This window comes from Oncorhynchus keta, unplaced genomic scaffold (assembly GCF_023373465.1).
Source record: "Oncorhynchus keta strain PuntledgeMale-10-30-2019 unplaced genomic scaffold, Oket_V2 Un_scaffold_785_pilon_pilon, whole genome shotgun sequence".
NCBI lineage: Eukaryota > Metazoa > Chordata > Actinopteri > Salmoniformes > Salmonidae > Oncorhynchus > Oncorhynchus keta.
In genome coordinates this window covers 65,001-91,061 of record NW_026291000.1, presented here as the reverse complement: position 1 = coordinate 91,061, position 26,061 = coordinate 65,001, and the positions used below count along the sequence as shown (strand labels likewise).

General features: G+C 46.2%; 1 protein-coding gene and 1 long non-coding RNA gene across 3 annotated transcripts in view; both read right to left on the bottom strand.

The window, feature by feature from the left end:
- tpp2 (tripeptidyl peptidase 2) overlaps positions 1-26,061 on the bottom strand; it is a 106,576-nt gene that overhangs the window by 23,690 nt on the left and 56,825 nt on the right. For both annotated transcript variants that reach the window (XM_052517437.1, XM_052517438.1), the window contains exons 17-22: positions 21,558-21,674; positions 20,689-20,789; positions 19,129-19,225; positions 17,513-17,650; positions 7,459-7,703; positions 6,511-6,589 (exon numbers count right to left, since the gene is read on the bottom strand). In XM_052517437.1, coding sequence (XP_052373397.1) covers positions 6,511-6,589; positions 7,459-7,703; positions 17,513-17,650; positions 19,129-19,225; positions 20,689-20,789; positions 21,558-21,674 — 777 coding nt within the window. The remainder of the gene's footprint in view (positions 1-6,510; positions 6,590-7,458; positions 7,704-17,512; positions 17,651-19,128; positions 19,226-20,688; positions 20,790-21,557; positions 21,675-26,061) is intronic.
- On the bottom strand, positions 10,462-15,545 carry LOC127929548 (uncharacterized). The gene is made up of 3 exons (XR_008135145.1): positions 15,112-15,545; positions 10,816-10,929; positions 10,462-10,530 (listed from the first exon to the last, which is right to left on the bottom strand). It is a non-coding gene; the product is annotated as an uncharacterized LOC127929548 (long non-coding RNA).

Sequence of the window (26,061 nt, the reverse complement as noted above, 5' to 3'; positions counted from 1 at the left end):
AAGTCATACTGCTTCTCTCTCATCGTTTACAACTAGTGACAAGTCATACTGCTTCTCTCTCATCGTTTACAACTAGTGACAAGTCATACTGCTTCTCTCTCATCGTTTACAACTAGTGGCAAGTCATACTGCTTCTCTCTCATCGTTTACAACTAGTGGCAAGTCATACTGCTTCTCTCTCATCGTTTACAACTAGTGGCAAGTCATACTGCTTCTCTCTCATCGTTTACAACTAGTGACAAGTCATACTGCTTCTCTCTCATCGTTTACAACTAGTGACAAGTCATACTGCTTCTCTCTCTCATCGTTTACAACTAGTGGCAAGTCATACTGCTTCTCTCTCATCGTTTACAACTAGTGACAAGTCATACTGCTTCTCTCTCATCGTTTACAACTAGTGACAAGTCATACTGCTACTCTCTCTCTCTCAACTAGTGACAAGTCATACTGCTTCTCTCTCATCGTTTACAACTAGTGACAAGTCATACTGCTTCTCTCTCGTTTACAACTAGTGACAAGTCATACTGCTTCTCTCTCTCTCAACTAGTGACAAGTCATACTGCTTCTCTCTCATCAACTAACTAGTGACAAGTCATACTGCTTCTCTCTCTCTCAACTAGTGACAAGTCATACTGCTTCTCTCTCTCTCTACAACTAGTGACAAGTCATACTGCTTCTCTCTCATCGTTTACAACTAGTGGCAAGTCATACTGCTTCTCTCTCATCGTTTACAACTAGTGGCAAGTCATACTGCTTCTCTCTCATAGTTTACAACTAGTGGCAAGTCATACTGCTTCTCTCTCTCTCTCAACTAGTGACAAGTCATACTGCTTCTCTCTCTCTCTCAACTAGTGACAAGTCATACTGCTTCTCTCTCTCATCGTTTACAACTAGTGACAAGTCATACTGCTTCTCTCTCATCGTTTACAACTAGTGGCAAGTCATACTGCTTCTCTCTCATCGTTTACAACTAGTGACAAGTCATACTGCTTCTCTCTCTCTCAACTAGTGACAAGTCATACTGCTACTCTCTCTCTCTCAACTAGTGACAAGTCATACTGCTTCTCTCTCATCGTTTACAACTAGTGACAAGTCATACTGCTACTCTCTCTCTCTCAACTAGTGACAAGTCATACTGCTTCTCTCTCATCGTTTACAACTAGTGGCAAGTCATACTGCTTCTCTCTCTCTCTCAACTAGTGACAAGTCATACTGCTTCTCTCTCTCTCTCAACTAGTGACAAGTCATACTGCTTCTCTCTCATCGTTTACAACTAGTGGCAAGTCATACTGCTTCTCTCTCTCTCTCAACTAGTGGCAAGTCATACTGCTTCTCTCTCTCTCTCAACTAGTGACAAGTCATACTGCTTCTCTCTCTCTCTCAACTAGTGACAAGTCATATTGCTTCTCTCTCATCGTTTACAACTAGTGACAAGTCATACTGCTTCTCTCTCATCGTTTACAACTAGTGACAAGTCATACTGCTTCTCTCTCATCGTTTACAACTAGTGACAAGTCATACTGCTTCTCTCTCATCGTTTACAACTAGTGACAAGTCATACTGCTTCTCTCTCATCGTTTACAACTAGTGACAAGTCATACTGCTTCTCTCTCATCGTTTACAACTAGTGACAAGTCATACTGCTACTCTCTCATCGTTTACAACTAGTGACAAGTCATACTGCTTCTCTCTCATCGTTTACAACTAGTGGCAAGTCATACTGCTACTCTCTCATCGTTTACAACTAGTGGCAAGTCATACTGCTTCTCTCTCATCGTTTACAACTAGTGGCAAGTCATACTGCTTCTCTCTCATAGTTTACAACTAGTGGCAAGTCATACTGCTTCTCTCTCTCTCTCAACTAGTGACAAGTCATACTGCTTCTCTCTCTCTCTCAACTAGTGACAAGTCATACTGCTTCTCTCTCTCATCGTTTACAACTAGTGACAAGTCATACTGCTTCTCTCTCATCGTTTACAACTAGTGGCAAGTCATACTGCTTCTCTCTCATCGTTTACAACTAGTGACAAGTCATACTGCTTCTCTCTCTCTCTCAACTAGTGACAAGTCATACTGCTTCTCTCTCTCTCTCAACTAGTGACAAGTCATACTGCTTCTCTCTCATCGTTTACAACTAGTGACAAGTCATACTGCTTCTCTCTCTCTCTCAACTAGTGACAAGTCATACTGCTTCTCTCTCATCGTTTACAACTAGTGGCAAGTCATACTGCTACTCTCTCTCTCTCAACTAGTGGCAAGTCATACTGCTTCTCTCTCTCTCTCAACTAGTGGCAAGTCATACTGCTTCTCTCTCATCGTTTACAACTAGTGGCAAGTCATACTGCTACTCTCTCTCTCTCAACTAGTGGCAAGTCATACTGCTTCTCTCTCTCTCTCAACTAGTGACAAGTCATACTGCTTCTCTCTCTCTCTCAACTAGTGACAAGTCATATTGCTTCTCTCTCATCGTTTACAACTAGTGACAAGTCATACTGCTTCTCTCTCATCGTTTACAACTAGTGGCAAGTCATACTGCTTCTCTCTCTCATCGTTTACAACTAGTGACAAGTCATACTGCTTCTCTCTCATCGTTTACAACTAGTGACAAGTCATACTGCTTCTCTCTCATCGTTTACAACTAGTGGCAAGTCATACTGCTACTCTCTCATCGTTTACAACTAGTGACAAGTCATACTGCTTCTCTCTCATCGTTTACAACTAGTGGCAAGTCATACTGCTACTCTCTCATCGTTTACAACTAGTGACAAGTCATACTGCTTCTCTCTTTCATCGTTTACAACTAGTGACAAGTCATACTGCTTCTCTCTCATCGTTTACAACTAGTGGCAAGTCATACTGCTACTCTCTCATCGTTTACAACTAGTCACAAGTCATACTGCTTCTCTCTCATCGTTTACAACTAGTGACAAGTCATACTGCTTCTCTCTCATCGTTTACAACTAGTGGCAAGTCATACTGCTACTCTCTCATCGTTTACAACTAGTGACAAGTCATACTGCTACTCTCTCATCGTTTACAACTAGTGACAAGTCATACTGCTTCTCTCTCATCGTTTACAACTAGTGACAAGTCATACTGCTTCTCTCTCATCGTTTACAACTAGTGACAAGTCATACTGCTTCTCTCTCATCGTTTACAACTAGTGACAAGTCATACTGCTACTCTCTCTCATCGTTTACAACTAGTGGCAAGTCATACTGCTTCTCTCTCATCGTTTACAACTAGTGACAAGTCATACGGCTACTCTCTCTCATCGTTTACAACTAGTGACAAGTCATACTGCTTCTCTCTCATCGTTTACAACTAGTGACAAGTCATACTGCTTCTCTCTCATCGTTTACAACTAGTGACAAGTCATACGGCTACTCTCTCTCATCGTTTACAACTAGTGACAAGTCATACTGCTTCTCTCTCATCGTTTACAACTAGTGGCAAGTTATACTGCTTCTCTCTCATCGTTTACAACTAGTGACAAGTCATACGGCTACTCTCTCTCATCGTTTACAACTAGTGACAAGTCATACTGCTTCTCTCTCATCGTTTACAACTAGTGACAAGTCATACTGCTTCTCTCTCATCGTTTACAACTAGTGGCAAGTCATACTGCTTCTCTCTCATCGTTTACAACTAGTGACAAGTCATACTGCTACTCTCTCATCGTTTACAACTAGTGGCAAGTCATACTGCTTCTCTCTCATCGTTTACAACTAGTGGCAAGTCATACTGCTTCTCTCTCTCATCGTTTACAACTAGTGGCAAGTCATACTGCTTCTCTCTCATCGTTTACATCTAGTGACAAGTCATATTGCTTCTCTCATCGTTTACAACTAGTGGCAAGTCATACTGCTTCTCTCTCTCATCGTTTACAACTAGTGGCAAGTCATACTGCTACTCTCTCATCGTTTACAACTAGTGGCAAGTCATACTGCTTCTCTCTCTCAACTAGTGGCAAGTCATACTGCTTCTCTCTCTCTCATCGTTTACAACTAGTGGCAAGTCATACTGCTACTCTCATCGTTTACAACTAGTGGCAAGTCATACTGCTTCTCTCTCTCAACTAGTGGAAAGTCATACTGCTACTCTCTCATCGTTTACAACTAGTGGCAAGTCATACTGCTTCTCTCTCTCTCATCGTTTACAACTAGTGGCAAGTCATACTGCTACTCTCTCATCGTTTACAACTAGTGGCAAGTCATACTGCTTCTCTCTCTCAACTAGTGGAAAGTCATACTGCTACCCTCTCATCGTTTACAACTAGTGACAAGTCATACTGCTTCTCTCTCATCGTTTACAACTAGTGGCAAGTCATACTGCTTCTCTCTCATCGTTTACAACTAGTGGCAAGTCATACTGCTTCTCTCTCATCGTTTACAACTAGTGGCAAGTCATACTGCTTCTCTCTCTCTCAACTAGTGACAAGTCATACTGCTTCTCTCTCATCGTTTACAACTAGTGGCAAGTCATACTGCTTCTCTCTCATCGTTTACAACTAGTGACAAGTCATACTGCTTCTCTCTCAACTAGTGGCAAGTCATACTGCTACTCTCTCATCGTTTACAACTAGTGGCAAGTCATACTGCTACTCTCTCATCATTTACAACTAGTGACAAGTCATACTGCTTCTCTCTCATCGTTTACAACTAGTGACAAGTCATACTGCTACTCTCTCATCGTTTACAACTAGTGGAAAGTCATACTGCTTCTCTCTCTCAACTAGTGACAAGTCATACTGCTTCTCTCTCTCTCATCGTTTACAACTAGTGGCAAGTCATACTGCTACTCTCATCGTTTACAACTAGTGGCAAGTCATACTGCTTCTCTCTCTCAACTAGTGGAAAGTCATACTGCTACTCTCTCATCGTTTACAACTAGTGGCAAGTCATACTGCTTCTCTCTCTCTCATCGTTTACAACTAGTGGCAAGTCATACTGCTACTCTCTCATCGTTTACAACTAGTGGCAAGTCATACTGCTTCTCTCTCTCAACTAGTGGAAAGTCATACTGCTACCCTCTCATCGTTTACAACTAGTGACAAGTCATACTGCTTCTCTCTCATCGTTTACAACTAGTGGCAAGTCATACTGCTTCTCTCTCATCGTTTACAACTAGTGGCAAGTCATACTGCTTCTCTCTCATCGTTTACAACTAGTGGCAAGTCATACTGCTTCTCTCTCTCTCTCAACTAGTGACAAGTCATACTGCTTCTCTCTCATCGTTTACAACTAGTGGCAAGTCATACTGCTTCTCTCTCATCGTTTACAACTAGTGACAAGTCATACTGCTTCTCTCTCAACTAGTGGCAAGTCATACTGCTACTCTCTCATCGTTTACAACTAGTGGCAAGTCATACTGCTACTCTCTCATCATTTACAACTAGTGACAAGTCATACTGCTTCTCTCTCATCGTTTACAACTAGTGACAAGTCATACTGCTTCTCTCTCAACTAGTGACAAGTCATACTGCTTCTCTCTCAACTAGTGACAAGTCATACTGCTTCTCTCTCAACTAGTGACAAGTCATACTGCTTCTCTCTCAACTAGTGACAAGTCATACTGCTTCTCTCTCATCGTTTACAACTAGTGACAAGTCATACTGCTTCTCTCTCAACTAGTGACATGTCATACTGCTTCTCTCTCAACTAGTGGCAAGTCATACTGCTGCTCTCTCATCATTTACAACTAGTGACAAGTCATACTGCTTCTCTCTCATCGTTTACAACTAGTGACAAGTCATACTGCTTCTCTCTCAACTAGTGACAAGTCATACTGCTACTCTCTCATCGTTTACAACTAGTGGCAAGTCATACTGCTTCTCTCTCATCGTTTACAACTAGTGGCAAGTCATACTGCTTCTCTCTCTCACAACTAGTGACAAGTCATACTGCTTCTCTCTCATCGTTTACAACTAGTGACAAGTCATACTGCTTCTCTCTCATCGTTTACAACTAGTGGGAAGTCATACTGCTACTCTCTCATCGTTTACAACTAGTGACAAGTCATACTGCTTCTCTCTCATCGTTTACAACTAGTGACAAGTCATACTGCTTCTCTCTCATCGTTTACAACTAGTGGCAAGTCATACTGCTACTCTCTCATCGTTTACAACTAGTGGCAAGTCATACTGCTTCTCTCTCATCGTTTACAACTAGTGACAAGTCATACTGCTACTCTCTTTCATCGTTTACAACTAGTGACAAGTAGACCAGAACTAAACAACTAAACAGAACCTAACAGAACTCCTGAACACAACAAAGACCAGAGTGACGGACAGCAGCATCTACGAATCACAGGCCACGGAGTCGCAGGCAGGAACTAGAAAACCCCTCCCACCACACAGTGAAAAGAGCATCAAAGCAACGTGCAACTAAAACTGTGCCGCTAGCAAAGCTTGTGATTGGTTGAGAAGGATGCCGAGTGGGGGCCATAAAAAGGAGTGAGCCAATGAGAGTGTAGGAGAGCTGTTGACTGACAGTAGAAAGAGCCACTCACTGCTTTCTTGCCGTATTCTCCCTTAGGCACGACCAAGGAGCCGGTCAGATAGCATCCTGGACATGTTCCTTTAGGAACCCTGGAGAGAGAGACAGAGAGACAGAGAGAGAGAGACAGAGAGAGAGAGACAGAGAGAGAGAGACAGAGAGAGAGAGACAGAGAGAGAGAGAGAGAGACAGAGAGAGAGAGAGAGAGAGACAGAGAGACCAGAGAGAGAGAGGGGGGGGGAGACAGAGAGATAGAGGCGCTCACTTATCATAAGGCAGTGAGTTGACAAAGAAGGGCTGAGTAGCTCCAGGGGTCAGTACTGAGGGTCAGGGGTCAGAGTCGCCAGGTGTGAGGGTCAGGGGTCAGAGTCGCCAGGGGTGAGGGTCAGGGGTCAGGGTCGCCAGGTGTGAGGGTCAGGAGTCAGGGTCGCCAGGTGTGAGGGTCAGGGGTCAGGGTCGCCAGGGTTGAGGGTCAGGGTCGCCAGGTGAGGGTCAGGAGTCAGGGTCGCCAGGGGTCAGGGTCGCCAGGGGTGAGGGTCAGGGTCTCCAGGGGTGAGGGTCAGGGTCTCCAGGGGTGAGGGTCAGGGTCGCCAGGGGTGAGGGTCAGGGTCGCCAGGGGTGAGGGTCAGGGTCTCCAGGGGTGAGGGTCAGGGTCTCCAGGGGTGAGGGTCAGGCGTCAGGGTCACCAGGGGTGAGGGTCAGGGTCACCAGGGGTGAGGGTCAGGGTCACCAGGGGTGAGGGTCAGGGTCACCAGGGGTGAGGGTCAGGGTCACCAGGGGTGAGGGTCAGGGTCTCCAGGGGTCAGGGTCACCAGGGGTGAGGGTCACGGTCTCCAGGGGGTCAGGGTCACCAGGGGTGAGGGTCAGGGTCTCCAGGGGTGAGGGTCTCCAGGGGTGAGGGTCAGGGTCTCCAGGGGTCAGGTTCAGGGGTCAGGGTCTCCAGGGGTCAGGGGTTACTTACTTGTCGTCAGGAAGGGCTGTAACATAAAAAGGCTGGGTAGCTCCAGGGGTCAGGGTCAGGGAGTTGGTTTTCTTCTTAGCCAAGAGGGCAGCGCGGTGAGACTCATACACATCCAGGGTCAGAGTAGTGGACAGACGGTGGGACACTACGAACGGAAGGTCCTTCAGACGCTCCAGTTCACTGGCCTGCTCATGACGCACCTGCAGACGCAGCGTGTAGTCACCTTTCTCTAGTTTCAGAGAGTACTGATGGAGAGGAGAGGAGGAGGAAAAGAGAGAGAGAGAGAGAGAGAGAGGAGAGGAGAGAAAGAGGAGAGGAGAGGGGGGAGGGGAGGGGAGGGGAGAGGAGAGGAAGAGAGGAAGAGAGGAGAGAAATAGAGGAGAGAAAGAGAGAGAGAAAGAGAGAGAAAGAGAGAGAAAGAGAGAGGAGAGAAAGAGAGGGGAGAGAAAGAGAGGGGAGAGGAGATGAGAAAGAGAGGGGAGAGAAAGAGAGAAGAGAGGAGAGGAGAGGAGAGGAGAGGAGAAAGAGAGGAGAGAAGAGGAGAGAAATAGAGGAGAGAAAGAGAGAGAGAAAGAGAGAGAAAGAGAGAGGAGAGAAAGAGAGGGGAGAGAAAGAGAGGGGAGAGGAGATGAGAAAGAGAGGGGAGAGAAAGAGAGGGGAGAGAAAGAGAGGGGAGAGGAGATGAGAAAGAGAGGGGAGAGAAAGAGAGAAGAGAGGAGAGGAGAGAAAGAGAGAGAGAAAGAGAGAGAGAAAGAGAGAGAAAGAGAGAGGAGAGAAAGAGAGGAGAGGAGAGAAATAGAGGAGAGAAAGAGAGGAGAGAAAGAGAGAGGAGAGAAAGAGAGAGGAGAGAAAGAGGAGAGAAAGAGAGGAGAGAAAGAGAGAGGAGAGAAAGAGAGAGGAGAGAAAGAGAGAGGAGAGAAAGAGAGAGGAGAGAAAGAGAGAGGAGAGAAAGAGAGGAGAGGAGAGAAATAGAGGAGAGAAATAGAGGAGAGAAAGAGAGAGGAGAGAAAGAGAGAGGAGAGAAAGAGAGAGGAGAGAAAGAGAGGAGAGAGGAGATGAGAAAGAGAGGAGAGAAAGAGAGAAGAGAGGAGAGGAGAGAAAGAGAGAGAGAAAGAGAGAGAGAAAGAGAGAGAGAAAGAGAGAAGAGAGGAGAGGAGAGAAAGAGAGAAGAGAGGAGAGAAAGAGAGAAATAGAGGAGAGAAAGAGAGAAATAGAGGAGAGAAAGAGAGAAATAGAGGAGAGAGGAGAGGAGAGAAAGAGAGAAAGAGAGGAGAGAGGAGAGGAGAGAAAGAGAGAAAGAGAGGAGAGAGGAGAGAGGAGAGGAGAGGAGGGAAGAGGAGAGGAGAGGAGAGGAGGGGAGAGGAGAGGAGGGGAGAGGAGAGGAGGGGAGAGGAGAGGAGAGGAGAGGAGAGAGGAGAGGAGAGAGGAGAGGAGAGAGGAGAGAGGAGAGAGAAGAGAGGAGAGGGTAAACATACAACATTATAAAATCAATGTACACAAACAATAAGTTAAAATTGGGAGGAAAGAAACGCACATGTCTTCCCACAAGGCCGCGGGGTGAGACAGGGATGCAGCTTAAGAAACGCACATGTCTTCCCACAAGGCCGTGGGGTGAGACAGGGATGCAGCTTAAGAAACGCACATGTCTTCCCACAAGGCCGCGGGGTGAGACAGGGATGCAGCTTAAGAAACGCACATGTCTTCCCACAAGGCCGTGGGGTGAGACAGGGATGCAGCTTAAGAAACGCACATGTCTTCCCACAAGGCCGCGGGGTGAGACAGGGATGCAGCTTAAGAAACGCACATGTCTTCCCACAAGGCCGCGGGGTGAGACAGGGATGCAGCTTAAGAAACGCACATGTCTTCCCACAAGGCCGCGGGGTGAGACAGGGATGCAGCTTAAGAAACGCACATGTCTTCCCACAAGGCCGCGGGGTGAGACAGGGATGCAGCTTAAGCCCCACCCTCTTCAACATATATATCAACGAATTGGCGAGGGCACTAGAACAGTCTGCAGCACCCGGCCTCACCCGACTAGATGGGTAGGTTACTACCTGGTACCTGGTAGGAGTCTAGAGAGACCAGTAGTCTCTTCTAATGTTGTGGTTACTACCTGGTGTGGTAGGAGTCTAGAGACCAGTAGTCTCTTCTAATGTTGTGGTTACTACCTGGTGTGGTAGGAGTCTCTAGAGACCAGTAGTCTCTTCTAATGTTGTGGTTACTACCTGGTGTGGTAGGAGTCTAGAGACCAGTAGTCTCTTCTAATGTTGTGGTTACTACCCGGTGTGGTAGGAGTCTAGAGAGACCAGTAGTCTCTTCTAATGTTGTGGTTACTACCTGGTGTGGTAGGAGTCTAGAGACCAGTAGTCTCTTCTAATGTTGTGGTTACTACCCGGTGTGGTAGGAGTCTTGAAAGACCAGTAGTCTCTTCTAATGTTGTGGTTACTACCTGGTGTGGTAGGAGTCTAGAGAGACCAGTAGTCTCTTCTAATGTTGTGGTTACTACCTGGTGTGGTAGGAGTCTCTAGAGACCAGTAGTCTCTTCTAATGTTGTGGTTACTACCTGGTGTGGTAGGAGTCTCTAGAGACCAGCAGTCTCTTCTAATGTTGTGGTTACTACCTGGTGTGGTAGGAGTCTAGAGACCAGTAGTCTCTTCTAATGTTGTGGTTACTACCTGGTACCTGGTAGGAGTCTAGAGACCAGTAGTCTCTTCTAATGTTGTGGTAACTACCTGGTGTGGTAGGAGTCTAGAGACCAGTAGTCTCTTCTAATGTTGTGGTAACTACCTGGTGTGGTAGGAGTCTTGAAAGACCAGTAGTCTCTTCTAATGTTGTGGTTACTACCTGGTGTGGTAGGAGTCTAGAGAGACCAGTAGTCTCTTCTAATGTTGTGGTTACTACCTGGTGTGGTAGGAGTCTAGAGAGACCAGTAGTCTCTTCTAATGTTGTGGTTACTACCTGGTGTGGTAGGAGTCTTGAAAGACCAGTAGTCTCTTCTAATGTTGTGGTTACTACCTGGTGTGGTAGGAGTCTAGAGAGACCAGTAGTCTCTTCTAATGTTGTGGTAACTACCTGGTGTGGTAGGAGTCTAGAGAGACCAGTAGTCTCTTCTAATGTTGTGGTTACTACCTGGTGTGGTAGGAGTCTCTATAGACCAGTAGTCTCTTCTAATGTTGTGGTTACTACCTGGTGTGGTAGGAGTCTCTATAGACCAGTAGTCTCTTCTAATGTTGTGGTAACTACCTGGTGTGGTAGGAGTCTCTATAGACCAGTAGTCTCTTCTAATGTTGTGGTTACTACCTGGTGTGGTAGGAGTCTCTAGAGACCAGTAGTCTCTTCTAATGTTGTGGTTACTACCTGGTGTGGTAGGAGTCTCTATAGACCAGTAGTCTCTTCTAATGTTGTGGTTACTACCTGGTGTGGTAGGAGTCTAGAGAGACCAGTAGTCTCTTCTAATGTTGTGGTTACTACCTGGTGTGGTAGGAGTCTCTATAGACCAGTAGTCTCTTCTAATGTTGTGGTTACTACCCGGTGTGGTAGGAGTCTAGAGACCAGTAGTCTCTTCTAATGTTGTGGTTACTACCTGGTGTGGTAGGAGTCTCTATAGACCAGTAGTCTCTTCTAATGTTGTGGTTACTACCCGGTGTGGTAGGAGTCTCCAGAGACCAGCAGTCTCTGCTCTGGTTGTGTTGTGGTTATATCATGGTTGTGTTGTGGTTATATCATGGTTGTGTTGTGGTTACTACCTGGTGTGGTAGGAGTCTCTAGAGACCAGTAGTCTCTTCTAATGTTGTGGTTACTACCTGGTGTGGTAGGAGTCTCTATAGACCAGTAGTCTCTTCTAATGTTGTGGTAACTACCTGGTGTGGTAGGAGTCTAGAGAGACCAGTAGTCTCTTCTAATGTTGTGGTAACTACCTGGTGTGGTAGGAGTCTCTAGAGACCAGTAGTCTCTTCTAATGTTGTGGTTACTACCTGGTGTGGTAGGAGTCTTGAAAGACCAGTAGTCTCTTCTAATGTTGTGGTTACTACCTGGTGTGGTAGGAGTCTAGAGACCAGTAGTCTCTTCTAATGTTGTGGTAACTACCTGGTGTGGTAGGAGTCTCTAGAGACCAGTAGTCTCTTCTAATGTTGTGGTTACTACCTGGTGTGGTAGGAGTCTCTAGAGACCAGTAGTCTCTTCTAATGTTGTGGTTACTACCTGGTGTGGTAGGAGTCTAGAGAGACCAGTAGTCTCTTCTAATGTTGTGGTTACTACCTGGTGTGGTAGGAGTCTCTATAGACCAGTAGTCTCTTCTAATGTTGTGGTTACTACCTGGTGTGGTAGGAGTCTCTATAGACCAGTAGTCTCTTCTAATGTTGTGGTAACTACCTGGTGTGGTAGGAGTCTAGAGACCAGTAGTCTCTTCTAATGTTGTGGTAACTACCTGGTGTGGTAGGAGTCTAGAGAGACCAGTAGTCTCTTCTAATGTTGTGGTTACTACCTGGTGTGGTAGGAGTCTAGAGAGACCAGTAGTCTCTTCTAATGTTGTGGTTACTACCTGGTGTGGTAGGAGTCTCTAGAGACCAGTAGTCTCTTCTAATGTTGTGGTTACTACCTGGTGTGGTAGGAGTCTCTAGAGACCAGTAGTCTCTTCTAATGTTGTGGTTACTACCTGGTGTGGTAGGAGTCTCTAGAGACCAGTAGTCTCTTCTAATGTTGTGGTTACTACCTGGTGTGGTAGGAGTCTAGAGAGACCAGTAGTCTCTTCTAATGTTGTGGTAACTACCTGGTGTGGTAGGAGTCTCTAGAGACCAGTAGTCTCTTCTAATGTTGTGGTAACTACCTGGTGTGGTAGGAGTCTCTATAGACCAGTAGTCTCTTCTAATGTTGTGGTAACTACCTGGTGTGGTAGGAGTCTAGAGAGACCAGTAGTCTCTTCTAATGTTGTGGTAACTACCTGGTGTGGTAGGAGTCTCTAGAGACCAGTAGTCTCTTCTAATGTTGTGGTTACTACCTGGTGTGGTAGGAGTCTCTATAGACCAGTAGTCTCTTCTAATGTTGTGGTAACTACCTGGTGTGGTAGGAGTCTCTATAGACCAGTAGTCTCTTCTAATGTTGTGGTTACTACCTGGTGTGGTAGGAGTCTCTAGAGACCAGTAGTCTCTTCTAATGTTGTGGTTACTACCTGGTGTGGTAGGAGTCTCTATAGACCAGTAGTCTCTTCTAATGTTGTGGTTACTACCTGGTGTGGTAGGAGTCTAGAGACCAGTAGTCTCTTCTAATGTTGTGGTTACTACCTGGTGTGGTAGGAGTCTCTATAGACCAGTAGTCTCTTCTAATGTTGTGGTTACTACCTGGTGTGGTAGGAGTCTAGAGACCAGTAGTCTCTTCTAATGTTGTGGTTACTACCTGGTGTGGTAGGAGTCTCTATAGACCAGTAGTCTCTTCTAATGTTGTGGTTACTACCCGGTGTGGTAGGAGTCTCCAGAGACCAGCAGTCTCTGCTCTGGTTGTGTTGTGGTTATATCATGGTTGTGTTGTGGTTATATCATGGTTGTGTTGTGGTTACTACCTGGTGTGGTAGGAGTCTCTAGAGACCAGTAGTCTCTTCTAATGTTGTGGTTACTACCTGGTGTGGTAGGAGTCTCTATAGACCAGTAGTCTCTTCTAATGTTGTGGTAACTACCTGGTGTGGTAGGAGTCTAGAGAGACCAGTAGTCTCTTCTAATGTTGTGGTAACTACCTGGTGTGGTAGGAGTCTCTAGAGACCAGTAGTCTCTTCTAATGTTGTGGTTACTACCTGGTGTGGTAGGAGTCTTGAAAGACCAGTAGTCTCTTCTAATGTTGTGGTTACTACCTGGTGTGGTAGGAGTCTCTAGAGACCAGTAGTCTCTTCTAATGTTGTGGTTACTACCTGGTGTGGTAGGAGTCTCTAGAGACCAGTAGTCTCTTCTAATGTTGTGGTTACTACCTGGTGTGGTAGGAGTCTCTAGAGACCAGTAGTCTCTTCTAATGTTGTGGTTACTACCTGGTGTGGTAGGAGTCTAGAGAGACCAGTAGTCTCTTCTAATGTTGTGGTAACTACCTGGTGTGGTAGGAGTCTCTAGAGACCAGTAGTCTCTTCTAATGTTGTGGTTACTACCTGGTGTGGTAGGAGTCTCTATAGACCAGTAGTCTCTTCTAATGTTGTGGTAACTACCTGGTGTGGTAGGAGTCTAGAGAGACCAGTAGTCTCTTCTAATGTTGTGGTAACTACCTGGTGTGGTAGGAGTCTCTAGAGACCAGTAGTCTCTTCTAATGTTGTGGTTACTACCTGGTGTGGTAGGAGTCTTGAAAGACCAGTAGTCTCTTCTAATGTTGTGGTTACTACCTGGTGTGGTAGGAGTCTCTAGAGACCAGTAGTCTCTTCTAATGTTGTGGTTACTACCTGGTGTGGTAGGAGTCTCTAGAGACCAGTAGTCTCTTCTAATGTTGTGGTTACTACCTGGTGTGGTAGGAGTCTCTAGAGACCAGTAGTCTCTTCTAATGTTGTGGTTACTACCTGGTGTGGTAGGAGTCTAGAGAGACCAGTAGTCTCTTCTAATGTTGTGGTAACTACCTGGTGTGGTAGGAGTCTCTAGAGACCAGTAGTCTCTTCTAATGTTGTGGTAACTACCTGGTGTGGTAGGAGTCTCTATAGACCAGTAGTCTCTTCTAATGTTGTGGTAACTACCTGGTGTGGTAGGAGTCTAGAGAGACCAGTAGTCTCTTCTAATGTTGTGGTAACTACCTGGTGTGGTAGGAGTCTCTAGAGACCAGTAGTCTCTTCTAATGTTGTGGTTACTACCTGGTGTGGTAGGAGTCTTGAAAGACCAGTAGTCTCTTCTAATGTTGTGGTTACTACCTGGTGTGGTAGGAGTCTCTATAGACCAGTAGTCTCTTCTAATGTTGTGGTTACTACCTGGTGTGGTAGGAGTCTCTAGAGACCAGTAGTCTCTTCTAATGTTGTGGTTACTACCTGGTGTGGTAGGAGTCTCTAGAGACCAGTAGTCTCTTCTAATGTTGTGGTTACTACCTGGTGTGGTAGGAGTCTAGAGAGACCAGTAGTCTCTTCTAATGTTGTGGTTACTACCTGGTGTGGTAGGAGTCTAGAGACCAGTAGTCTCTTCTAATGTTGTGGTTACTACCTGGTGTGGTAGGAGTCTAGAGAGACCAGTAGTCTCTGCTCTGGTTGTGTTGTGGTTATATCATGGTTGTGTTGTGGTTATATCATGGTTGTGTTGTGGTTACTACCTGGTGTGGTAGGAGTCTCTAGAGACCAGTAGTCTCTTCTAATGTTGTGGTTACTACCTGGTGTGGTAGGAGTCTCTAGAGACCAGTAGTCTCTTCTAATGTTGTGGTTACTACCTGGTGTGGTAGGAGTCTAGAGAGACCAGTAGTCTCTTCTAATGTTGTGGTAACTACCTGGTGTGGTAGGAGTCTCTAGAGACCAGTAGTCTCTTCTAATGTTGTGGTTACTACCTGGTGTGGTAGGAGTCTTGAAAGACCAGTAGTCTCTTCTAATGTTGTGGTTACTACCTGGTGTGGTAGGAGTCTCTAGAGACCAGTAGTCTCTTCTAATGTTGTGGTTACTACCTGGTGTGGTAGGAGTCTCTAGAGACCAGTAGTCTCTTCTAATGTTGTGGTTACTACCTGGTGTGGTAGGAGTCTAGAGACCAGTAGTCTCTTCTAATGTTGTGGTTACTACCTGGTGTGGTAGGAGTCTAGAGACCAGTAGTCTCTTCTAATGTTGTGGTTACTACCTGGTGTGGTAGGAGTCTAGAGAGACCAGTAGTCTCTTCTAATGTTGTGGTTACTACCTGGTGTGGTAGGAGTCTAGAGAGACCAGTAGTCTCTTCTAATGTTGTGGTTACTACCTGGTGTGGTAGGAGTCTAGAGACCAGTAGTCTCTTCTAATGTTGTGGTTACTACCTGGTGTGGTAGGAGTCTCTATAGACCAGTAGTCTCTTCTAATGTTGTGGTTACTACCCGGTGTGGTAGGAGTCTCTAGAGACCAGTAGTCTCTTCTAATGTTGTGGTTACTACCTGGTGTGGTAGGAGTCTCTAGAGACCAGTAGTCTCTTCTAATGTTGTGGTTACTACCTGGTGTGGTAGGAGTCTAGAGAGACCAGTAGTCTCTTCTAATGTTGTGGTAACTACCTGGTGTGGTAGGAGTCTCTAGAGACCAGTAGTCTCTTCTAATGTTGTGGTTACTACCTGGTGTGGTAGGAGTCTAGAGAGACCAGTAGTCTCTTCTAATGTTGTGGTTACTACCTGGTGTGGTAGGAGTCTAGAGAGACCAGTAGTCTCTTCTAATGTTGTGGTTACTACCTGGTGTGGTAGGAGTCTCTAGAGACCAGTAGTCTCTTCTAATGTTGTGGTTACTACCCGGTGTGGTAGGAGTCTCCAGAGACCAGCAGTCTCTGCTCTGGTTGTGTTGTGGTTATATCATGGTTGTGTTGTGGATATATCATGGTTGTGTTGTGGTTATATCATGGTTGTGTTGTGGTTGTATTATGGTTATATCATGGTTGTGTTGTGGTTATATTATGGTTATATCATGGTTGTGTTGTGGTTATATTATGGTTGTGTTGTGGTTATATTATGGTTGAATTGTGGTTATATCATGGTTGTGTTGTGGTTATATCATGGTTGTATTATGGTTATATCATGGTTGTGTTGTGGTTGTATTATGGTTATATCATGGTTGTGTTGTGGTTATATCATGGTTGTGTTGTGGTTATATTATGGTTGAATTATGGTTATATCATGGTTGTGTTGTGGTTACTACCTGGTGTGGGTAGATGTCTCCAGAGCCCAGTAGTCTCTCTTCTGGTTGTGTTGTGGTTATATCATGGTTACATCATGGTTGTGTTGTGGTTATATCATGGTTGTGTTGTGGTTACTACCTGGTGTGGGAAGGCGTCTCCAGAGCCCAGTAGTCTCTCTTCTGGTTGTGTTGTGGTTATATCATGGTTGTGTTGTGGTTATATCATGGTTGTGTTGTGGTTATATCATGGTTGTGTTGTGGTTATATCATGGTTGTATTATGGTTATATCATGGTTGTGTTGTGGTTGTATTATGGTTATATCATGGTTGTGTTGTGGTTGTATTATGGTTATATCATGGTTGTGTTGTGGTTATATTATGGTTGTGTTGTGGTTGTGTTGTGGTTATATTATGGTTGTGTTGTGGTTGTGTTGTGGTTATATCATGGTTGTGTTGTGGTTGTATTATGGTTATATCATGGTTGTGTTGTGGTTGTATCATGGTTGTGTTGTGGTTATATTATGGTTGTATTATGGTTATATCATGGTTGTGTTGTGGTTATATTATGGTTGTATTATGGTTATATCATGGTTGTGTTGTGGTTACTACCTGGTGTGGGAAGGCGTCTCTTGAGCCCAGCAGTCTCTGTTCTGGTTGTGTTGTGGTTATATCATGGTTGTATTGTGGTTATATCATGGTTGTGTTGTGGTTATATCATGGTTGTAATATGGTTATATGATGGTTGTATTATGGTTATATCATGGTTGTGTTGTGGTTGTATTATGGTTATATCATGGTTGTGTTGTGGTTATATTATGGTTGTATTATGGTTATATCATGGTTGTGTTGTGGTTACTACCTGGTGTGGGAAGGCGTCTCTTGAGCCCAGCAGTCTCTGTTCTGGTTGTGTTGTGGTTATATCATGGTTGTATTGTGGTTATATCATGGTTGTGTTGTGGTTATATCATGGTTGTGTTGTGGTTACTACCTGGTCAGGGAAGGCGTCTCCAGAGCCCAGCAGTCTCTGTTCTGGTTGTGTTGTGGTTGTATCATGGTTGTATTGTGGTTATATCATGGTTGTGTTGTGGTTATATCATGGTTGTGTTGTGGTTATATTATGGTTGTATTATGGTTATATCATGGTTGTGTTGTGGTTACTACCTGGTGTGGGAAGGCATCTCCAGAGCCCAGCAGTCTCTGTTCTGGTTGTGTTGTGGTTGTATTATGGTTATATCATGGTTGTGGTGTGGTGTGGTTATATCATGGTTGTGTTGTGGTTACTACCTGGTGTGGGTAGGCGTCTCCAGAGCCCAACAGTCTCTTGTTCTGGTCAAACAGCATCCAGAGCTGAGAGTCAAACTCTGATTCATACAACTGGTCACACAGGACTGGACAGCTGGGGGTCACCTCTCCTGACTTAGGCTGGGGAGAGAGGTAGAGAGGTAGAGAGGTCACACACACAGTACTGGACAGCTGGGGAGAGAGGTAGAGAGGTCACACACACAGTACTGGACAGCTGTGGAGAGAGGTAGAGAGGTAGAGAGGTCAGACAGTACTGGACAGCTGGGGAGAGAGGTAGAGAGGTCAGACAGTACTGGACAGCTGGGGAGAGAGGTAGAGAGGTCAGACAGTACTGGACAGCTGGGGAGAGAGGTAGAGGGGTCAGACAGTACTGGACAGCTGGGGAGAGAGGTAGAGGGGTCAGATAGTACTGGACAGCTGGGGAGAGAGGTAGAGAGGTAGAGAGGTCAGACAGTACTGGACAGCTGGGGAGAGAGGTAGAGAGGTCAGACAGTACTGGACAGCTGGGGAGAGAGGTAGAGAGGTCAGACAGTACTAGACAGCTGGGGAGAGAGGTAGAGGGGTCAGACAGTACTGGACAGCTGGGGAGAGAGGTAGAGGGGTCAGATAGTACTGGACAGCTGGGGAGAGAGGTAGAGAGGTCAGACAGTACTGGACAGCTGGGGAGAGAGGTAGAGAGGTAGAGAGGTCAGACAGTACTGGACAGCTGGGGAGAGAGGTAGAGAGGTCAGACAGTACTGGACAGCTGGGGAGAGAGGTAGAGAGGTAGAGAGGTCAGACAGTACTGGACAGCTGGGGAGAGAGGTAGAGAGGTCAGACAGTACTGGACAGCTGGGGAGAGAGGTAGAGAGGTAGAGAGGTCAGACAGTACTGGACAGCTGGGGAGAGAGGTAGAGAGGTCAGACAGTACTGGACAGCTGGGGAGAGAGGTAGAGAGGTCAGACAGTACTGGACAGCTGGGGAGAGAGGTAGAGAGGTCAGACAGTACTGGACAGCTGGGGAGAGAGGTAGAGAGGTAGAGAGGTCAGACAATACTGGACAGCTGGGGAGAGAGGTAGAGAGGTAGAGAGGTCAGACAGTACTGGACAGCTGGGGAGAGAGGTAGAGAGGTAGAGAGGTCAGACAGTACTGGACAGCTGGGGAGAGAGGTAGAGAGGTAGAGAGGGAGAGAGGTCAGACAGTACTGGACAGCTGGGGAGAGAGGTAGAGAGGTCAGACAGTACTGGACAGCTGGGGAAAGAGGTAGAGAGGTAGAGAGGTCAGACAGTACTGGACAGCTGGGGAGAGAGGTAGAGAGGTCAGACAGTACTGGACAGCTGGGGAAAGAGGTAGAGAGGTAGAGAGGTCAGACAGTACTGGACAGCTGGGGAGAGAGGTAGAGAGGTCAGACAGTACTGGACAGCTGGGGAGAGAGGTAGAGAGGTAGAGAGGGAAAGAGGTAGAGAGGTAGAGGGGTAGAGGGGTAGAGGGGTAGAGAGGTAGAGAGGTAGAGAGGTAGAGGGGTAGAGGGGTAGAGAGGTAGAGAGGTAGAGAGGTAGAGGGGTAGAGAGGTCAGACACACCAAACAGAGGTGTATAATACAACCTAGAAACTCTCACCTGGTGGAAGCTGTAGGTGAGGATGATTTCGTAGAGCTGTCTGTTGTTGGGGAGGACATCTCTGTGACCCAGAGCCTTGATCTTAGAACTCAGAGGTCTGGAAGAAGCAGGAAACAGACAGAGTTAGATGGGATGCTTGGGGATAGATGGGATGCTTGGGGATAGATGGGATGCTTGGGGATAGATGCTGTGTCCCCAGTGCCTGGTCTGTGTGCCCACATGGACCGGAAAGGAAGGAGGGGGGGCTGAGAGTTTCCTTCTGAGAGGACGGAGAAGCTGAGAGTTTCCTTCTGAGAGGATGGAGAAGCTGAGAGTTTCCTTCTGAGAGGATGGAGAAGCTGAGAGTTTCCTTCTGAGAGGATGGAGAAGCTGAGAGTTTCCTTCTGAGAGGATGGAAACGTAGAAGCTGAGAGTTTTCTTCTGAGAGGATGGAGAAGCTGAGAGTTTCCTTCTGAGAGGATGGAAACGTAGAAGCTGAGAGTTTCCTTCTGAGAGGATGGAGAAGCTGAGAGTTTCCTTCTGAGAGGATGGAGAAGCTGAGAGTTTCCTTCTGAGAGGATGGAGAAGCTGAGAGTTTCCTTCTGAGAGGATGGAGAAGCTGAGAGTTTCCTTCTGAGAGGATGGAGAAGCTGAGAGTTTCCTTCTGAGAGGATGGAGAAGCTGAGAGTTTCCTTCTGAGAGGATGGAGAAGCTGAGAGTTTCCTTCTGAGAGGATGGAGAAGCTGAGAGTTTCCTTCTGAGAGGATGGAGAAGCTGAGAGTTTCCTTCTGAGAGGATGGAGAAGCTGAGAGTTTCCTTCTGAGAGGATGGAGAAGCTGAGAGTTTCCTTCTGAGAGGATGGAGACGCTGAGAGTTTCCTTCTGAGAGGATGGAGAAGCTGAGAGTTTCCTTCTGAGAGGACGGAGAAGCTGAGAGTTTCCTTCTGAGAGGATGGAGAAGCTGAGAGTTTCCTTCTGAGAGGACGGAGAAGCTGAGAGTTTCCTTCTGAGAGGATGGAGAAGCTGAGAGTTTCCTTCTGAGAGGATGGAAACGTAGAAGCTGAGAGTTTCCTTCTGAGAGGATGGAGACGCTGAGAGTTTCCTTCTGAGAGGATGGAAACGTAGAAGCTGAGTTTCCTTCTGAGAGGATGGAAACGTAGAAGCTGAGAGTTTCCTTCTGAGAGGATGGAGAAGCTGAGAGTTTCCTTCTGAGAGGATGGAGAAGCTGAGAGTTTCCTTCTGAGAGGATGGAAACGTAGAAGCTGAGTTTCCTTCTGAGAGGACGGAGAAGCTGAGAGTTTCCTTCTGAGAGGATGGAGAAGCTGAGAGTTTCCTTCTGAGAGGATGGAGAAGCTGAGAGTTTCCTCACAAAAACGAACCCGTTTGAACACAGAAGTTAATCACGAAGCTGACCAGATTAGTGACTAATGTAACCTGGTATATATATCAGACTGTAGGTGGTGGGTAGAGGGGTAGGTAGGGGGTTGTATTTGGAGACATATGTCCCAGTGTGGCTGGACCCAGGTCTTCAAGGTGACCCTGGGAGAATCGTGTGGGTGGGTGTATTTCTTTAGTTTTGTACCTGAGCGGCTGGACCCAAGTCTTCAGGGTGATGATGGGAGAAACGTCCTCGTACCTCAGGGGAGAGGACACCTCAAAACTAGTCACACCGTCTGATGCATGCTGGGTGAGACAAAAAGCATGAGTCAGAAAAGGAAAGGACTTTTGGTCGTAAAACTGGTACGACACGTCCAGGAGGAGTGTGTTCCTGCTGTGGTATAGTTGTGACATCACAATACCCCGTGATGACATCACAATACCCCGTAATGACATCACAATACCCCGTAATGACATCACAATACCCCGTAATGACATCACAATACCCCGTAATGACATCACAATACCCCGCAATGACATCACAATACCCCACGATGACATCACAATACCCCACGATGACATCACAATACCCCACGATGACATCACAATACCCCACGATGACATCACAATACCCCACGATGACATCACAATACCCCACGATGACATCACAATACCCCACGATGACATTCCTTCGACCTCATAACTTGGTTTTTGTTCTGACTCATCTGTGGGACCTTATATAGACAGGTGTGTGCCTTTCCAAATCACGTCCAATCTTATTGAATTTACCACAGGTGGACTCCAATCAAGTTGTAGAAACATCAAGGATAGTCAATGGAAACAGGATGCACCTGAGCTCAATTTGGAGTCTCATAGAAAAGGGTCTGAACACTTATGTAGATAAAGTATTTATGTTTATTATATATTTGCAAATTGTTCTAAAAACCTGTTCTTGCTTTGTCATTATGGGGTATTGTGGTGTCATTATGGGATATTGTGATGTCATCGTGGGGTATTGTGATGTCATCGTGGGGTATTGTGATGTCATCGTAGAGGTGAGGTGTATATACTCACTATGTGTAGAGGTGAGGGTGAGGTGGTCAGGCCGTGGAAGGAGACACTGTAGTCAACGGTGACGTCACCAAGGCTGGCCCACCACCGGGCGACACATAACTCTACTGTCCTCCCTGACTAGAGAGGAGAGACACTCAGTCAAAACAGCATCACAGAGACACATAACTCTACTGTCCTCCCTGACTAGAGAGGAGAGACACTCAGTCAAAACAGCATCACATAACTCTACTGTCCTCCCTGACTAGAGAGGAGAGACACTCAGTCAAAACAGCATCACAGAGACACATAACTCTACTGTCCTCCCTGACTAGAGAGGAGAGACACTCGGTCAAAACAGCATCACATAACTCTACTGTCCTCCCCGACTAGAGAGGAGAGACACTCAGTCAAAACAGCATCACAGAGACACATAACTCTACTGTCCTCCCTGACTAGAGAGGAGAGACACTCAGTCAAAACAGCATCACATAACTCTACTGTCCTCCCTGACTAGAGAGGAGAGACACTCAGTCAAAACAGCATCACAGAGACACATAACTCTACTGTCCTCCCTGACTAGAGAGGAGAGACACTCGGTCAAAACAGCATCACATAACTCTACTGTCCTCCCCGACTAGAGAGGAGAGACACTCAGTCAAAACAGCATCACAGAGACACATAACTCTACTGTCCTCCTGACTAGAGAGGAGAGACACTCAGTCAAAACAGCATCACAGAGACACATAACTCTACTGTCCTCCCTGACTAGAGAGGAGAGACACTCAGTCAAAACAGCATCCATGTAGAGGCAGCATCACATAACTCTACTGTCCTCCCCGACTAGAGAGGAGAGACACTCAGTCAAAACAGCATCACATAACTCTACTGTCCTCCCCGACTAGAGAGGAGAGACACTCAGTCAAAACAGCATCACAGAGACACGTAACTCTACTGTCCTCCCTGACTAGAGAGGAGACACTCAGTCAAAACAGCATCACAGAGACACATAACTCTACTGTCCTCCCTGACTAGAGAGGAGAGACACTCAGTCAAAACAGCATCACATAACTCTACTGTCCACCCTGACTAGAGGAGAGACACTCAGTCAAAACAGCATCACATAACTCTACTGTCCTCCCTGACTAGAGAGGAGAGACACTCAGTCAAAACAGCATCACAGAGACACATAACTCTACTGTCCTCCCTGACTAGAGAGGAGAGACACTCAGTCAAAACAGCATCACAGAGACACATAACTCTACTGTCCTCCCTGACTAGAGAGGAGACACTCAGTCAAAACAGCATCACATAACTCTACTGTCCTCCCCGACTAGAGAGGAGAGACACTCAGTCAAAACAGCATCACATAACTCTCTCCCCGACTAGAGAGGAGAGACACTCAGTCAAAACAGCATCACAGAGACACGTAACTCTACTGTCCTCCCTGACTAGAGAGGAGACACTCAGTCAAAACAGCATCACAGAGACACATAACTCTACTGTCCTCCCTGACTAGAGAGGGAGACACTCAGTCAAAACAGCATCACATAACTCTACTGTCCTCCCCGACTAGAGAGGAGAGACACTCAGTCAAAACAGCATCACAGAGACACATAACTCTACTGTCCTCCCTGACTAGAGAGGAGAGACACTCAGTCAAAACAGCATCACATAACTCTACTGTCCTCCCTGACTAGAGAGGAGAGACACTCAGTCAAAACAGCATCACAGAGACACATAACTCTACTGTCCTCCCTGACTAGAGAGGAGAGACACTCGGTCAAAACAGCATCACATAACTCTACTGTCCTCCCCGACTAGAGAGGAGAGACACTCAGTCAAAACAGCATCACAGAGACACATAACTCTACTGTCCTCCCTGACTAGAGAGGAGAGACACTCAGTCAAAACAGCATCACAGAGACACATAACTCTACTGTCCTCCCTGACTAGAGAGGAGAGACACTCAGTCAAAACAGCATCACAGCATCACATAACTCTACTGTCCTCCCCGACTAGAGAGGAGAGACACTCAGTCAAAACAGCATCACATAACTCTACTGTCCTCCCCGACTAGAGAGGAGAGACACTCAGTCAAAACAGCATCACAGAGACACGTAACTCTACTGTCCTCCCTGACTAGAGAGGAGACACTCAGTCAAAACAGCATCACAGAGACACATAACTCTACTGTCCTCCCTGACTAGAGAGGAGAGACACTCAGTCAAAACAGCATCACAGCATCACATAACTCTACTGTCCTCCCCGACTAGAGAGGAGAGACACTCAGTCAAAACAGCATCACATAACTCTACTGTCCTCCCCGACTAGAGAGGAGAGACACTCAGTAAAAACAGCATCACAGAGACACGTAACTCTACTGTCCTCCCTGACTAGAGAGGAGACACTCAGTCAAAACAGCATCACATAACTCTACTGTCCTTTTTAGTCGATCAGACGCCTGTCTGATTCACGCCTGTCTCAGTAGAGTCTGAGAGGACTAATCCATTATAGAGGCCTGTCTGATTGGACTAATCCATTATAGAGGCCTGTCTGAGTGGACTAATCCATTGTAGAGGCCTGTCTGAGTGGACTAATCCATTGTAGAGGCCTGTCTCAGTGGACTATTCCATTGCGGAGGCCTGTCTGAATGGACTATTCCATTGTAGAGGCCTGTCTCAGTGGACTATTCCATTGTGGAGGCCTGTCTGAATGGACTATTCCATTGTAGAGGCCTGTCTGAGTGGACTAATCCATTGTAGAGGCCTGTCTCAGTGGACTAATCCATTGTGGAGGCCTGTCTGAATGGACTATTCCATTGTAGAGGCCTGTCTCAGTGGACTATTCCATTGTGGAGGCCTGTCTGAATGGACTATTCCATTGTAGAGGCCTGTCTGAGTGGGCTAATCCATTATAGAGGCCCGTCAGAGTGGACTAATCCATTATAGAGGCCTGTCTGATTGGACTAATCCATTGTAGAGGCCTGTCAGAGTGGACTAATCCATTATAGAGGCCTGTCTGATTGGACTAATCCATTGTAGAGGCCTGTCTGAATGGACTAATCCATTGTGGAGGCCGGTCTCAGTGGACTAATCCATTGTGGAGGCCGGTCTCAGTGGACTAATCCATTGTGGAGGCCTGTCTGATTGGACTAATCCATTATAGAGGCCTGTCTGAGTGGACTAATCCATTATAGAGGCCTGTCAGATTGGACTAATCCATTGTAGAGGCCTGTCAGAGTGGACTAATCCATTGTAGAGGCCTGTCTGAGTGGACTAATCCATTTTAGAGGTCTGTGAGTGGACTAATCCATTGTAGAGGCCTGTCTGATTGGACTAATCCATTGTAGAGGCCTGTCTGATTGGACTAATCCATTGTAGAGGCCTGTCTGAGTGGACTAATCCATTGTAGAGACCTGTCTCAGTGGACTAATCCATTTTAGAGGCCTGTCTCAGTGGACTAATCCATCCTGACCCTGCTTACACATAGAAGTAGACCTATAGACTACCTGATTACTGCTCATCCCTGGTGTAAATTAGACCGACCTGATTACTGCTCATCCCTGGTGTAAATTAGACCGACCTGATTACTGCTCATCCCTGGTGTAAATTAGACCTACCTGATTACTGCTCATCCCTGGTCTAAATTAGACCTACCTGATTACTGCTCATCCCTGGTGTAAATTAGACCTACCTGACTACTGCTCATCCCTGGTGTAAATTAGACCTACCTGATTACTGCTCATCCCTGGTGTAAATTAGACCTACCTGATTACTGCTCATGACTGGTGCAAATTAGACCTACATGACTACTGCTCATCCCTGGTGTAAATTAGACCTACCTGATTACTGCTCATCCCTGGTGTAAATTAGACCGACCTGACTACTGCTCATCCCTGGTGTAAATTAGACCTACCTGATTACTGCTCATCCCTGGTGTAAATTAGACCTACCTGATTACTGCTCATCCCTGGTGTAAATTAGACCTACCTGATTACTGCTCATGACTGGTGCAAATTAGACCTACATGACTACTGCTCATCCCTGGTGTAAATTAGACCTACCTGATTACTGCTCATCCCTGGTGTAAATTAGACCGACCTGACTACTGCTCATCCCTGGTGTAAATTAGACCTACCTGATTACTGCTCATCCCTGGTGTAAATTAGACCTACCTGATTACTGCTCATCCCTGGTGTAAATTAGACCTACCTGATTACTGCTCATCCCTGGTGTAAATTAGACCTACATGACTACTGCTCATCCCTGGTGTAAATTAGACCTACCTGATTACTGCTCATCCCTGGTGTAAATTAGACCTACCTGATTACTGCTCATCCCTGGTGTAAATTAGACCTACCTGATTACTGCTCATCCCTGGTGTAAATTAGACCTACCTGATTACTGCTCATCCCTGGTGTAAATTAGACCTACATGACTACTGCTCATGACTGGTGCAAATAGCCTCCAGCTGTGTGTCTGGAGATCAACGGCCCAAAGCGTGAGACTAAGTTAATAGTTGATAC